The sequence below is a fragment of the Oncorhynchus masou genome, unplaced genomic scaffold (assembly GCF_036934945.1).
Source record: "Oncorhynchus masou masou isolate Uvic2021 unplaced genomic scaffold, UVic_Omas_1.1 unplaced_scaffold_900, whole genome shotgun sequence".
Classification (NCBI taxonomy): Eukaryota; Metazoa; Chordata; class Actinopteri; order Salmoniformes; family Salmonidae; genus Oncorhynchus; species Oncorhynchus masou.
This window is the reverse complement of record NW_027015471.1, coordinates 18,070-32,500: the sequence shown is the minus strand read 5'-3', so window position 1 is coordinate 32,500 and position 14,431 is coordinate 18,070. Positions and strand designations below refer to the sequence as shown.

General features: G+C 52.4%; 1 protein-coding gene across 1 annotated transcript; it reads left to right on the top strand.

The window, feature by feature from the left end:
- Nucleotides 1-498: 498 nt before the first annotated feature.
- On the top strand, nucleotides 499-9,834 carry LOC135538068 (microtubule-associated tyrosine carboxypeptidase-like). The gene is made up of 5 exons (XM_064964054.1): nucleotides 499-637; nucleotides 4,759-4,891; nucleotides 6,891-7,196; nucleotides 7,429-7,526; nucleotides 7,859-9,834. The coding sequence occupies exons 1-5, from the start codon at nucleotides 506-508 to the stop codon at nucleotides 8,018-8,020; spliced, it is 831 nt and encodes a 276-aa protein (XP_064820126.1). The 5' UTR covers nucleotides 499-505; the 3' UTR covers nucleotides 8,021-9,834.
- The last annotated feature ends 4,597 nt before the right edge of the window (nucleotides 9,835-14,431 follow it).

The following is a 14,431-nucleotide window of genomic DNA, read 5'->3' as shown; positions in this document are numbered from 1 at the left end:
ACCCTCTCTCTCTCTCTCTCTCTCTCTCTCTCTCTCTCTCTGGGTTTTCTCTATCCTCTCTCTCTCTCTGGGTGTTTCTCTATCCTCTCTCTCTCTCTGGGTGTTTCTCTATCCTCTCTCTCACTCTCTGGGTGTTTCTCTATCCTCTCTCTCTCTCTCTCTCTCTCTATCCTCTCTCTCTCTGGGTGTTTCTCTATCCTCTCTCACTCTCTGGGTGTTTCTCTATCCTCTCTCTCTCTCTCTGGGTGTTTCTCTCTCTCTCTCTCTCTCTCTCTGGGTGTTTCTCTATCCTCTCTCTCTCACTCCCTGGGTGTTTCTCTATCCTCTCTCTCTCTCTCTCTGGGTGTTTCTCTATCCTCTCTCTCTCTCTCTGGGTGTTTCTCTATCCTCTCTCTCTCTCTCTCTCTCTCTCTCTCTCTCTCTGGGTGTTTCTCTATCCTCTCTCTCTCTCTCTCTCTCTCTCCCTGGGTGTTTCTCTATCCTCTCCTCCCAGGCTGTTGGGATTATGGAGTGTATTCTGAGGAAGTTTGGTAACTATGAGAACTTTGAGGAAGTGACGGGAGGAAGTATTTTACCAAAGAGTCGAGTCTGGGCTGCTGCACGCAAGTACCTGCAGAAGGAGAACTGTGTAGGAGAGGTGAGTGAGGTTTCACATGTTACGTGTGGTGTGTTGGGGGGTTGGCGTGTTACGGGTAGTGTGTTGGAGGGTTGGTGTGTTATGGGCAGTGTGTTGGAGGGTTGGTGTGTTACAGGTGGTATGTTTGAGGGTTGGTGTGTTACAGGTAGTGTGTTGGAGGGTTGGTGTGTTATGGGTAGTGTGTTGGAGGGTTGGTGTGTTATGGGTAGTGTGTTGGAGGGTTGGTGTGTTATGGGTAGTGTGTTGGAGGGTTGGTGTGTTATAGGTAGTGTGTTTGACGGTTGGCGTGTTAACAAGATGTCTTTGTGCAATGATGATGATGATGATGATGAAGGTAATGATGATAACCTTGTCTAGGTGATGGTGTGTCTGATGATGTAATGATGAAGGTAATGATGATAACCTTGTCTATGTGGAGGTGTGTCTGATGATGTAATGATGATGATGAAGGTGATGATGATAACCTTGTCTCGGTGGTGGTGTGTCTGATGATGTAATGATGATGATGAAGGTGATGATGATAAACCTTGTCTATGTGGTGGTGTGTCTGATGATGTAATGATGAAGGTAATGATGATGATGAAGGTGATGATGATAAACCTTGTCTAGGTGATGGTGTGTCTGATGATGTAATGATGAAGGTGATGATGATGATGATGAAGGTGATGATGAAGGTAATGATGATAACCTTGTCTCGGTGGTGGTGTGTCTGATGATGTAATGATAATGATGAAGGTGAAGGTGATGATGATAAACCTTGTCTAGGGACTAGAGGTGGACCAATTATGATTTCTAAACGCCGATACCGATTATTGGAGGACCAAAAAAAGCCGATACCGATTAATCGGACGATTTATATATATATATATATATATTTGTAATAAATTCTGCATATACCCTGACTCTGTTGCACAGAACGCAAGAGAAGTGGCACAATTTCTCTAGTTAAAGAAATTCATGTTAGCAGGCAATATTAACTAAATATGCAGGTTTAAAAATATATACTTGTGTATTGATTTAAAGAAAGGCGTTGATGTTTATGGTTGGGTACACATTGGTGCAACGACAGTGCTTTTGTCGCGAATGCGCTTGTTAAATCCCCCGTTTGGCGAAGAAGGCTGTGATTCAATGATAAATTAACAGGCACCACATCGATTAGATGGAACGCAGGACAAGCTAGTTAAACTAGTAATATCATCAACCATGTGTAGTTAACTAGTGATTATGTTAAGATTGTTTTTTATAAGTTTAATGCTAGCTATCAACCTACCATGGCTCCTTGCTGCACTCGCATAACAGGTAGTCAGCCTGCCACAGTCTCCTCATAGCAGGTAGTCAGCCTGCCACGCAGTCTCCTCATAACAGGTAGTCAGCCTGCCACGCAGTCTCCTCATAGCAGTAGTCAGCCTGCCACGCAGTCTCCTCATAGCAGGTAGTCAGCCTGCCACGCAGTCTCCTCATAACAGGTAGTCAGCCTGCCACGCAGTCTCCTCATAACAGGTAGTCAGCCTGCCACAGTCTCCTCATAACAGGTAGTCAGCCTGCCACAGTCTCCTCATAACAGGTAGTCAGCCTGCCACAGTCTCCTCATAGCAGGTAGTCAGCCTGCCACGCAGTCTCCTCATAACAGGTAGTCAGCCTGCCACACAGTCTCCGCATAGCAGGTAGTCAGCCTGCCACGCAGTCTCCTCATAACAGGTAGTCAGCCTGCCACAGTCTCCTCATAACAGGTAGTCAGCCTGCCACACAGTCTCCTCATAACAGGTAGTCAGCCTGCCACAGTCTCCTCATAGCAGGTAGTCAGCCTGCCACACAGTCTCCTCATAACAGGTAGTCAGCCTGCCACACAGTCTCCTCATAACAGGTAGTCAGCCTGCCACGCAGTCTCCTCATAACAGGTAGTCAGCCTGCCACGCAGTCTCCTCATAGCAGGTAGTCAGCCTGCCACACAGTCTCCTCATAGCAGGTAGTCAGCCTGCCACGCAGTCTCCTCATAGCAGGTAGTCAGCCTGCCTCAGTCTCCTCATAACAGGTAGTCAGCCTGCCACGCAGTCTCCTCATAACAGGTAGTCAGCCTGCCACAGTCTCCTCATAGCAGGTAGTTAGCCTGCCACGCAGTCTCCTCATAACAGGTAGTCAGCCTGCCACAGTCTCCTCATAGCAGGTAGTCAGCCTGCCAGTCAGTCTCCTCATAACAGGTAGTCAGCCTGCCACGCAGTCTCCTCATAGCAGGTAGTCAGCCTGCCACGCAGTCTCCTCATAGCAGGTAGTCAGCCTGCCACGCAGTCTCCTCATAGCAGGTAGTCAGCCTGCCACGCAGTCTCCTCATAGCAGGTAGTCAGCCTGCCACAGTCTCCTCATAACAGGTAGTCAGCCTGCCACTCAGTCTCCTCATATCAGGTAGTCAGCCTGCCACGCAGTCTCCTCATAGCAGGTAGTCAGCCTGCCACAGTCTCCTCATAGCAGGTAGTCAGCCTGCCACACAGTCTCCTCATAACAGGTAGTCAGCCTGCCACAGTCTCCTCATAACAGGTAGTCAGCCTGCCACGCAGTCTCCTCATAACAGGTAGTCAGCCTGCCACGCAGTCTCCTCATAGCAGGTAGTCAGCCTGCCACGCAGTCTCCTCATAACAGGTAGTCAGCCTGCCACAGTCTCCTCATAACAGGTAGTCAGCCTGCCACGCAGTCTCCTCATAACAGGTAGTCAGCCTGCCACAGTCTCCTCATAGCAGGTAGTCAGCCTGCCACAGTCTCCTCATAACAGGTAGTCAGCCTGCCACAGTCTCCTCATAACAGGTAGTCAGCCTGCCACACAGTCTCCTCATAACAGGTAGTCAGCCTGCCACAGTCTCCTCATAACAGGTAGTCAGCCTGCCACGCAGTCTCCTCATAGCAGGTAGTCAGCCTGCCACACAGTCTCCTCATAGCAGGTAGTCAGCCTGCCACAGTCTCCTCATAACAGGTAGTCAGCCTGCCACGCAGTCTCCTCATAACAGGTAGTCAGCCTGCCACGCAGTCTCCTCATAGCAGGTAGTCAGCCTGCCACAGTCTCCTCATAACAGGTAGTCAGCCTGCCAAGCAGTCTCCTCGTGGAGTGCAATGTCATCGGCCACGATCAGTGTCCAAAAATGCAGATTACCGATTGTTATGAAAACTTGAAATCGGCCCTAATTAATCGGCCATTCCGAATAATCGGTCGACCTCTACGAGGGGGTGGTGGTGGTGTGTCATGATGAAGAGTATGGTGGTAACATTGTCTAGGTGGTGGTGGTGTGTGATGATGAAGAGTATGGTGGTAACATTGTCTAGGTGGTGGTGGTGTGTGTGATGATGAAGAGTATGGTGGTAACATTGTCTAGGTGGTGGTGGTCTGTGTGATGATGAAGAGTATGGTGATAACATTGTCTAGGTGGTGGTGGTCTGTGTGATGATGAAGAGTATGGTGGTAACATTGTCTAGGTGGTGGTGTGTCTGTCTGATGAGCTGCTGTCCCAGGCGGTGATGATGATGATGATGATGAAGAGTATGGTGTTAACTTTGTCTAGGTGGTGGTGGTCTGTGTGATGATGAAGAGTATGGTGGTAACATTGTCTAGGTGGTGGTGGTCTGTGTGATGATGAAGAGTATGGTGATAACATTGTCTAGGTGGTGGTGGTCTGTGTGATGATGAAGAGTATGGTGGTAACATTGTCTAGGTGGTGGTGGTGGTGTGTGATGATGAAGAGTATGGTGTTAACGTTGTCTAGGTGGTGGTGGTGTGTGATGATGAAGAGTATGGTGGTTACATTGTCTAGGTGGTGGTGGTCTGTGTGATGATGAAGAGTATGGTGGTAACATTGTCTAGGTGGTGGTGGTCTGTGTGATGATGAAGAGTATGGTGGTAACATTGTCTAGGTGGTGGTGGTCTGTGTGATGATGAAGAGTATGGTGGTAACTTTGTCTAGGTGGTGGTGTGTCTGATGATGAAGAGTATGGTGGTAACATTGTCTAGGTGGTGGTGGTCTGTGTGATGATGAAGAGTATGGTGCTAACATTGTCTAGGTGGTGGTGTGTCTGTCTGAGGAGCTGCTGTCCCAGGCGGTGATGATGATGATGAAGAGTATGGTGTTAACTTTGTCTAGGTGGTGGTGTGTCTGTCTGATGAGCTGCTGTCCCAGGCGGTGATGATGGTGGAGAGTTGTCGTCCCACTCTGACTATCAACCTGTCTGGAGCACGACAACACTGGCTGGAGGGCATGCTCAGGCATGAGATAGGTACAGTACGTTGAATGCACCATACAGCATGTTTTTACTGTGGGGGATCTGGGATGGGAGATGGGGGATGGGGGGTATGGGATGGGAGATGGGGGTATGGGATGGGAGATGGGGGTATGGGATGGGAGATGGGGTATGGGATGGGAGATGGGGGGTATGGGATGGGAGATGGGGGGTATGAGATGGGAGATGGGGGGTATGAGATGGGAGATGGGGGGTATGTGATGGGAGATGGCGGGTATGGGATGGGAGATGGGGGGTATGGGATGGGAGATGGGGGTTATGGGATGGGAGATGGGGGGTATGGGATGGGAGATGTGGGTATGGGATGGGAGATGGGGGTATGGGATGGGAGATGGAGGGGTATGAGATGGGAGATGGGGGGTATGGGATGGGAGATGGGGGTCGCTCTGGATAAGAGCGTCTGCTAAATGACTTAAATGTAAATGTATGGGATAGGAGATGGCGGGTATGGGATGGGAGATGGGGGTATGGGATGGGAGATGGGGGTATGGGATGGGAGATGGTGGGTATGGGATGGGAGATGGGGGTTATGGGATGGGAGATGGGGGGTATGGGATGGGAGATGGGGGTTATGGGATGGGAGATGGGGGGGTATGGGATGGGAGATGGGGGGTATGAGATGGGAGATGGGGGGTATGGGATGGGAGATGGGGGTTATGGGATGGGAGATGGGGGGTATGGGATGGGAGATGGGGGGTATGGGATGGGAGATGGGGGGTATGGGATGGGAGATGGGGGGTATGGGATGGGAGATGGGGGTATGAGATGGGAGATGGGGGGGTATGGGACGGGAGATGGGGGGTATGGGACGGGAGATGGGGGGTATGGGACGGGAGATGGGGGGTATGGGACGGGAGATGGGGGGTTATGGGACGGGAGATGGGGGTTATGGGACGGGAGATGGGGGTATGGGACGGGAGATGGGGGGTATGGGACGGGAGATGGGGGGGGTATGGGACGGAGATGGGGGGGGTATGGGACGGGAGATGGGGGTATGGGACGGGAGATGGGGGGTATGAGATGGGAGATGGGGGGTATGGGATGGGAGATGGGGGTATGGGATGGGAGATGGGGGGTATGGGATGGGAGATGGGGGTATGGGATGGGAGATGGGGGGTATGAGATGGGAGATGGGGGATCTGGGATGGGAGATGGGGTTATGTGATGGGAGATGGGGGGTATGGGATGGGAGATGGGGGGGTATGGGATAGGAGATGGCGGGTATGGGATGGGAGATGGGGGGTATGGGATGGGGGGTTATGGGATGTGAGATGGGGGTTATGGGATGGGAGATGGGGGGTATGGGATGGGAGATGGGGGGTATGGGATGGGAGATGGGGGTATGGGATGGGAGATGGGGGGTATGGGATGGGAGATGGGGGTATGGGATGGGAGATGGGGGTATGTGATGGGAGATGGGGGTATGGGATGGGGGGTATGGGATCGGAGATGGGGGTATGGGATGGGAGATGGGGGGGTATGAGATGGGGGTATGGGATGGGAGATGGGGGTATGGGATGGGAGATGTGGGGTATGGGATGGGAGATGGGGGGTATGGGATGGGAGATGGGGGGTATGGGATGGGAGATGGGGGTATGGGATGGGAGATGGGGGTATGGGATGGGAGATGGGGGTATGGGATGGGAGATGGGGGTATGGGATGGGAGATGGGGGGTATGGGATGGGAGATGGGGGTATGGGATGGGAGATGGGGGGTATGGGATGGGAGATGGGGGTATGGGATGGGAGATGGGGGGTATGGGATGGGAGATGGGGGTATGGGATGGGAGATGGGGGGTATGGGATGGGAGATGGCGGGTATGGGATGGGAGATGGGGGGTATGGGATGGGAGATGGGGTTGTGTTTATCATCCACACAGCATCATAAATGAGTTCTGAGTTATAATCTGCGTGTCCTACCAGGTACACAGCGCCTCTATTACATCCTCATGTTATTCCATCTCTGTCCCCCCAGGAACCCACTACCTTAGAGGTGTGAACAACAACCTCCAGCCCTGGTCTACTTCCGCAGGCAGGAAGCAGTATGGCCTCAAACCGGCCAATCCCACGGAAGAAGGCCTGGCCAGCCTGCACAGTGTGTTGCTACGGAAACAGCCCTACCTGTGGCGCGCCGCTCTGCTCTACTATACGGTGTATCACGCCACCAGGATGGGCTTCAGCCAGCTCTTCAGCCACATCGCTCAGTTCGTCCAGGATCCCGCGGTGCGCTGGGAGTACTGCCTCAGAGCCAAGAGGGGACAGACGGACACCTCGGAGCCTGGTGTGTGTGTGTGTGTGTGTCGTGTGTGTGTGTGAGTGTCGTTTGTGTGTGTGTGTGTGTGTCTGTGTGCGTGCGTGCGTGCGTGCGTGTGTGTGTGACTACACTAACCATTGCACATGTACCAGTAGTGGATCTATGCACCCAAAAGAATCTTGACTTATTATGTAAACATTTGTTTTAAAGGATTGGTAGTCTCTGTGTTGACTTGATGGTTTGTGTGGTTGTGAATCAGGCTGTTTCAGTAAAGATCAGGTGTACCTGGACGGAATCCTCAGGATTCTACGACATCGGAGCAACATCGACTTCAAGATGCTGACCTCGCTAGGCAAGGTCAGTCGTCATCCTCCCGTACTGGATCGGTTCATGTTTACCCCCCCGGCGATGATATATAGTTTGGTTGTTTCATGGTGGACACATTTGCAGCAAAAAACAAGCTGAATTGTAGTTTATACCTCATAATAGAGCACCAGACAAGGCTGTTGTAATATCAGATGGGGTGGGAAAGAGGTTGAGTCTGTAAATCTGAATTGTAGTTTATACCTCATAATAGAGCACCAGACAAGGCTGTTGTAATATCAGATGGGGTGGGAAAGAGGTTGAGTCTGTAAATTTACCACCGATGTGATGATGATGACGTTAACCTTCTTCTTCTGGCCCTCCAGGTGTCGTTTGAGGACGTAGAAAGGCTACGGCACTTCGCTGTCCTGCGCCGGACCAGAATCCCTCACTTCATGCAGGACCAGGAGACATACCTTCAGCATCTGGACCACATTGTCGCGGTCAACGAACTGAGCGACGCTCAGCTTAGAGAACTCCTTCCCTGACCGACCGGCCGGCCGACCGACCGACCGGCCGACCGACCGACCGGCCGACCGACCGACCGACCTTCAGCTGAGCGCTGTAGATCACCTGCTGGGCGTCAACAACTGGGCGTCAACGATTCAACATGTAGAATGGTCGGGAAATGAATAGAAAATGGCAGATGATGTTCGGTGGTCAGAGGCGTTAAGAATGGTCACCTGCTGCTAATTACCTCTGGTCAGCGTGGTCTGTTTTCCCCTTGACTGACTGACCCCTCTGTTCTAGACTGGCCATCCCATCCTTGACTGACTCACTCTGGTCTAGACTGGCCATCCCATCCTTGACTGACTCCCTCTGGTCTAGACTGGCCATCCATCCTTGACTGACTCACTCTGGTCTAGACTGGCCATCCATCCTTGACTGACTCCCTCTGGTCTAGACTGGCCATCCATCCTTGACTGACTCACTCTGTTCTAGACTGGCCATCCATCCTTGACTGACTCCCTCTGGTCTAGACTGGCCATCCATCCTTGACTGACTCACTCTGGTCTAGACTGGCCATCCATCCTTGACTGACTCCCTCTGGTCTAGACTGGCCATCCATCCTTGACTGACTCCTCTGGTCTAGACTGGCCATCCCATCCTTGACTGACTCCCTCTGGTCTAGACTGGCCAACCATCCTTGACTGACTCCCTCTGGTCTAGACTGGCCATCCCATCCTTGACTGACTCCCTCAGTTCTAGACTGGCCATCCATCCTTGACTGACTCCCTCTGGTCTAGACTGGCCATCCATCCTTGACTGACTCCCTCTGGTCTAGACTGGCCATCCCATCCTTGACTGACTCCCTCTGGTCTAGACTGGCCATCCCATCCTTGACTGACTCCCTCTGGTCTAGACTGGCCATCCATCCTTGACTGACTCCCTCTGGTCTAGACTGGCCATCCCATCCTTGACTGACCCCTCTGGTCTAGACTGGCCATCCATCCTTGACTGACTCCCTCTGGTCTAGACTGGCCATCCATCTTTGACTGACTCCCTCTGTTCTAGACTGGCCATCCCATCCTTGACTGACTCCCTCTGGTCTAGACTGGCCATCCCATCCTTGACTGACTCCCTCTGGTCTAGACTGGCCATCCCATCCTTGACTGACTCCCTCTGGTCTAGACTGGCCATCCATCCTTGACTGACTCCCTCTGGTCTAGACTGGCCATCCATCCTTGACTGACTCCCTCTGGTCTAGACTGGCCATCCATCCTTGACTGACTCCCTCTGGTCTAGACTGGCCATCCATCCTTGACTGACTCCCTCTGGTCTAGACTGGCCATCCATCCTTGACTGACTCCCTCTGGTCTAGACTGGCCATCCATCCTTGACTGACTCCTCTGGTCTAGACTGGCCATCCATCCTTGACTGACTCCCTCTGGTCTAGACTGGCCATCCATCCTTGACTGACTCCCTCTGGTCTAGACTGGCCATCCCATCCTTGACTGACTCCCTCTGGTCTAGACTGGCCATCCATCCTTGACTGACTCCCTCTGTTCTAGACTGGCCATCCATCCTTGACTGACTCCCTCTGGTCTAGACTGGCCATCCATCCTTGACTGACTGACTCCCTCTGGTCTAGACTGGCCATCCCATCCTTGACTGACTCCCTCTGGTCTAGACTGGCCATCCCATCCTTGACTGACTCCCTCTGTTCTAGACTGGCCATCCATCCTTGACTGACTCCCTCTGGTCTAGACTGGCCATCCATCCTTGACTGACTGACTCCCTCTGGTCTAGACTGGCCATCCCATCCTTGACTGACTCCCTCTGGTCTAGACTGGCCATCCCATCCTTGACTGACTCCTCTGGTCTAGACTGGCCATCCATCCTTGACTGACTCCCTCTGGTCTAGACTGGCCATCCATCCTTGACTGACTCCCTCTGGTCTAGACTGGCCATCCATCCTTGACTGACTCCCTCTGGTCTAGACTGGCCATCCCATCCTTGACTGACTCCTCTGTTCTAGACTGGCCATCCATCCTTGACTGACTCCCTCAGTTCTAGACTGGCCATCCATCCTTGACTGACTCCCTCTGTTCTAGACTGGCCATCCATCCTTGACTGACTCCCTCAGTTCTAGACTGGCCATCCATCCTTGACCGACTCCCTCTGGTCTAGACTGGCCATCCCATCCTTGACCGACTCCCTCTGGTCTAGACTGGCCATCCATCCTTGACTGACTCCCTCTGGTCTAGACTGGCCATCCCATCCTTGACTGACTCCCTCAGTTCTAGACTGGCCATCCATCCTTGACTGACTCCCTCTGTTCTAGACTGGCCATCCATCCTTGACTGACTCCCTCAGTTCTAGACTGGCCATCCATCCTTGACCGACTCCCTCTGGTCTAGACTGGCCATCCCATCCTTGACCGACTCCCTCTGGTCTAGACTGGCCATCCCATCCTTGACTGACTCCCTCAGTTCTAGACTGGCCATCCATCCTTGACTGACTCCCTCTGTTCTAGACTGGCCATCCATCCTTGACTGACTCCCTCAGTTCTAGACTGGCCATCCATCCTTGACCGACTCCCTCTGGTCTAGACTGGCCATCCATCCTTGACTGACTCCCTCAGTTCTAGACTGGCCATCCATCCTTGACCGACTCCCTCTGGTCTAGACTGGCCATCCCATCCTTGACCGACTCCCTCTGGTCTAGACTGGCCATCCCATCCTTGACTGACTCCCTCAGTTCTAGACTGGCCATCCATCCTTGACTGACTCCCTCTGTTCTAGACTGGCCATCCATCCTTGACTGACTCCCTCAGTTCTAGACTGGCCATCCATCCTTGACCGACTCCCTCTGGTCTAGACTGGCCATCCCATCCTTGACCGACTCCCTCTGGTCTAGACTGGCCATCCCATCCTTGACTGACTCCCTCTGGTCTAGACTGGCCATCCATCCTTGACTGACTCCCTCAGGTCTAGACTGGCCACCCATCCTTGACTGACTCCCTCTGGTCTAGACTGGCCATCCATCCTTGACTGACTCCCTCTGGTCTAGACTGGCCATCCATCCTTGACTGACTCCCTCTGGTCTAGACTGGCCATCCATCCTTGACTGACTCCCTCTGGTCTAGACTGGCCATCCATCCTTGACTGACTCCCTCTGGTCTAGACTGGCCATCCATCCTTGACTGACTCCCTCTGGTCTAGACTGGCCATCCATCCTTGACTGACTCCTCTGGTCTAGACTGGCCATCCATCCTTGACTGACTCCCTCTGGTCTAGACTGGCCATCCATCCTTGACTGACTCCTCTGTTCTAGACTGGCCATCCATCCTTGACTGACTCCCTCTGGTCTAGACTGGCCATCCATCCTTGACTGACTCCCTCTGGTCTAGACTGGCCATCCATCCTTGACCGACTCCCTCTGGTCTAGACTGGCCATCCCATCCTTGACTGACTCCCTCTGGTCTAGACTGGCCATCCATCCTTGACTGACCCCTCTGGTCTAGACTGGCCATCCATCCTTGACTGACCCCTCTGGTCTAGACTGATCCTAATCCTCCCAAGTGTCATTCATCACTCTGCTGTTGGAAAGCCCTGGAAATGAAGGCCAGTGTCCGACAGACAGAGTGTGTGGAACGAACAGATCAACACTCAGATCATATCTACTACGCTTGGATCATATTCACTATGGCTGAGTCCTAAACGGCACCCTATTATCTGTATAGAGCCTTATGGACCCAGGTCAACAGTAGTGCACTACCCTATGGACCCTGGTCTACAGTAGTGCACTACCCTATGGACCCTGGTCAACAGTAGTGCACTACCCTATGGACCCTGGTCAAAAGTAGTGCACTACCCTATGGACCCTGGTCAAAAGTAGTGCACTACCCTATGGACCCTGGTCTACAGTAGTACACTACCCTATGGACCCTGGTCAAAAGTAGTGCACTACCCTATGGACCCTGGTCAAAAGTAGTGCACTACCCTATGGACCCTGGTCTACAGTAGTACACTACCCTATGGACCCTGGTCAACAGTAGTGCACTACCCTATGGACCCTGGTCTACAGTAGTACACTACCCTATGGACCCTGGTCAAAAGTAGTGCACTACCCTATGGACCCTGGTCAACAGTAGTGCACTACCCTATGGACCCTGGTCAAAAGTAGTGCACTACCCTATGGGCCCTGGTCAACAGTAGTACACTACCCTATGGACCCTGGTCTACAGTAGTGCACTACCCTATGGACCCTGGTCAACAGTAGTACACTACCCTATGGACCCTGGTCTACAGTAGTGCACTACCCTATGGACCCAGGTCAACAGTAGTGCACTACCCTATGGACCCTGGTCAACAGTAGTGCACTACCCTATGGACCCAGGTCAACAGTAGTGCACTACCCTATGGACCCTGGTCAACAGTAGTGCACTACCCTATGGACCCTGGTCAACAGTAGTGCACTACCCTATTGGACCCTGGTCAACAGTAGTACACTACCCTATGGACCCTGGTCAACAGTAGTGCACTACCCTATGGACCCTGGTCAACAGTAGCGCACTACCCTATGGACCCTGGTCAACAGTAGTGCACTACCCTATGGACCCTGGTCAACAGTAGTACACTACACTATTGGACCCTGGTCAACAGTAGTGCACGACCCTGGTCAACAGTAGTGCACTACCCTATGGACCCTGGTCAACAGTAGTACACTACCCTATGGACCCTGGTCAACAGTAGTGCACGACCCTATGGACCCTGGTCAACAGTAGTGCACTACCCTATGGACCCTGGTCAACAGTAGTACACTACCCTATTGGACCCTGGTCAACAGTAGTGCACTACCCTATTGGACCCTGGTCAAAAGTAGTGCACTACCCTATGGACCCTGGTTAAAAGTAGTGCACTACCCTATGGACCCTGGTCAACAGTAGTGCACTACCCTATGGGCCCTGGTCAACAGTAGTACACTACCCTATGGACCCTGGTCTACAGTAGTGCACTACCCTATGGACCCTGGTCAACAGTAGTGCACTACCCTATGGACCCTGGTCAAAAGTAGTGCACTACCCTATGGACCCTGGTCAACAGTAGTGCACTACACTATGGACCCTGGTCAACAGTAGTACACTACCCTATGGACCCTGGTCAACAGTAGTACACTACCCTATGGACCCTGGTCAACAGTAGTGCACTACCCTATGGACCCTGGTCAACAGTAGTGCACGACCCTATGGACCCTGGTCAACAGTAGTGCACTACCCTATGGACCCTGGTCAACAGTAGTACACTACCCTATTGGACCCTGATCAACAGTAGTGCACTACCCTATTGGACCCTGGTCAACAGTAGTGCACTACCCTATGGACCCTGGTCAACAGTAGTACACTACCCTATAGACCCTGGTCAACAGTAGCGCACTACCCTATGGACCCTGGTCAACAGTAGTGCACTACCCTATGGACCCTGGTCAACAGTAGTACACTACACTATTGGACCCTGGTCAACAGTAGTGCACGACCCTGGTCAACAGTAGTGCACTACCCTATGGACCCTGGTCAACAGTAGTACACTACCCTATGGACCCTGGTCAACAGTAGTGCACGACCCTATGGACCCTGGTCAACAGTAGTGCACTACCCTATGGACCCTGGTCAACAGTAGTACACTACCCTATTGGACCCTGGTCAACAGTAGTGCACTACCCTATTGGACCCTGGTCAACAGTAGTGCACTACCCTATGGACCCTGGTCAACAGTAGTGCACTACCCTATGGACCCTGGTCAACAGTAGTGCACTACCCTATGGGCCCTGGTCAACAGTAGTACACTACCCTATGGACCCTGGTCAACAGTAGTGCACTACCCTATGGACCCTGGTCAACAGTAGTGCACTACCCTATGGACCCTGGTCAACAGTAGTGCACTACCCTATGGACCCTGGTCAACAGTAGTGCACTACACTATGGACCCTGGTCAACAGTAGTACACTACCCTATGGACCCTGGTCAACAGTAGTACACTACCCTATGGACCCTGGTCAACAGTAGTGCACTACCCTATGGACCCTGGTCAACAGTAGTGCACGACCCTATGGACCCTGGTCAACAGTAGTGCACTACCCTATGGACCCTGGTCAACAGTAGTACACTACCCTATTGGACCCTGATCAACAGTAGTGCACTACCCTATTGGACCCTGGTCAACAGTAGTGCACTACCCTATGGACCCTGGTCAACAGTAGTACACTACCCTATAGACCCTGGTCAACAGTAGTACACTACCCTATGGACCCTGGTCAACAGTAGTGCACTATAAAGGGAACAGGCTGCCATGTGGGATGCATCCTATATCATGGTCATACAGTCCAACAGGTCAGTGGATTGTTGTGATGACAGCAGTCCTGCAGGGAAACAGAACGGTTCTTCTGATACCTGGATG

Excerpts from the sequence above, each read along its gene's own strand:
- LOC135538068 (XM_064964054.1), top strand. The coding sequence starts at position 506 with ATGGAGTGTATTCTGAGGAAGTTTGGTAACTATGAGAACTTTGAGGAA. Across the intron at positions 4,892-6,890 it reads CATGCTCAGGCATGAGATAG|GAACCCACTACCTTAGAGGT; the intron begins GTACAGTACGTT and ends CTGTCCCCCCAG. Across the intron at positions 7,527-7,858 it reads TGCTGACCTCGCTAGGCAAG|GTGTCGTTTGAGGACGTAGA; the intron begins GTCAGTCGTCAT and ends CTGGCCCTCCAG.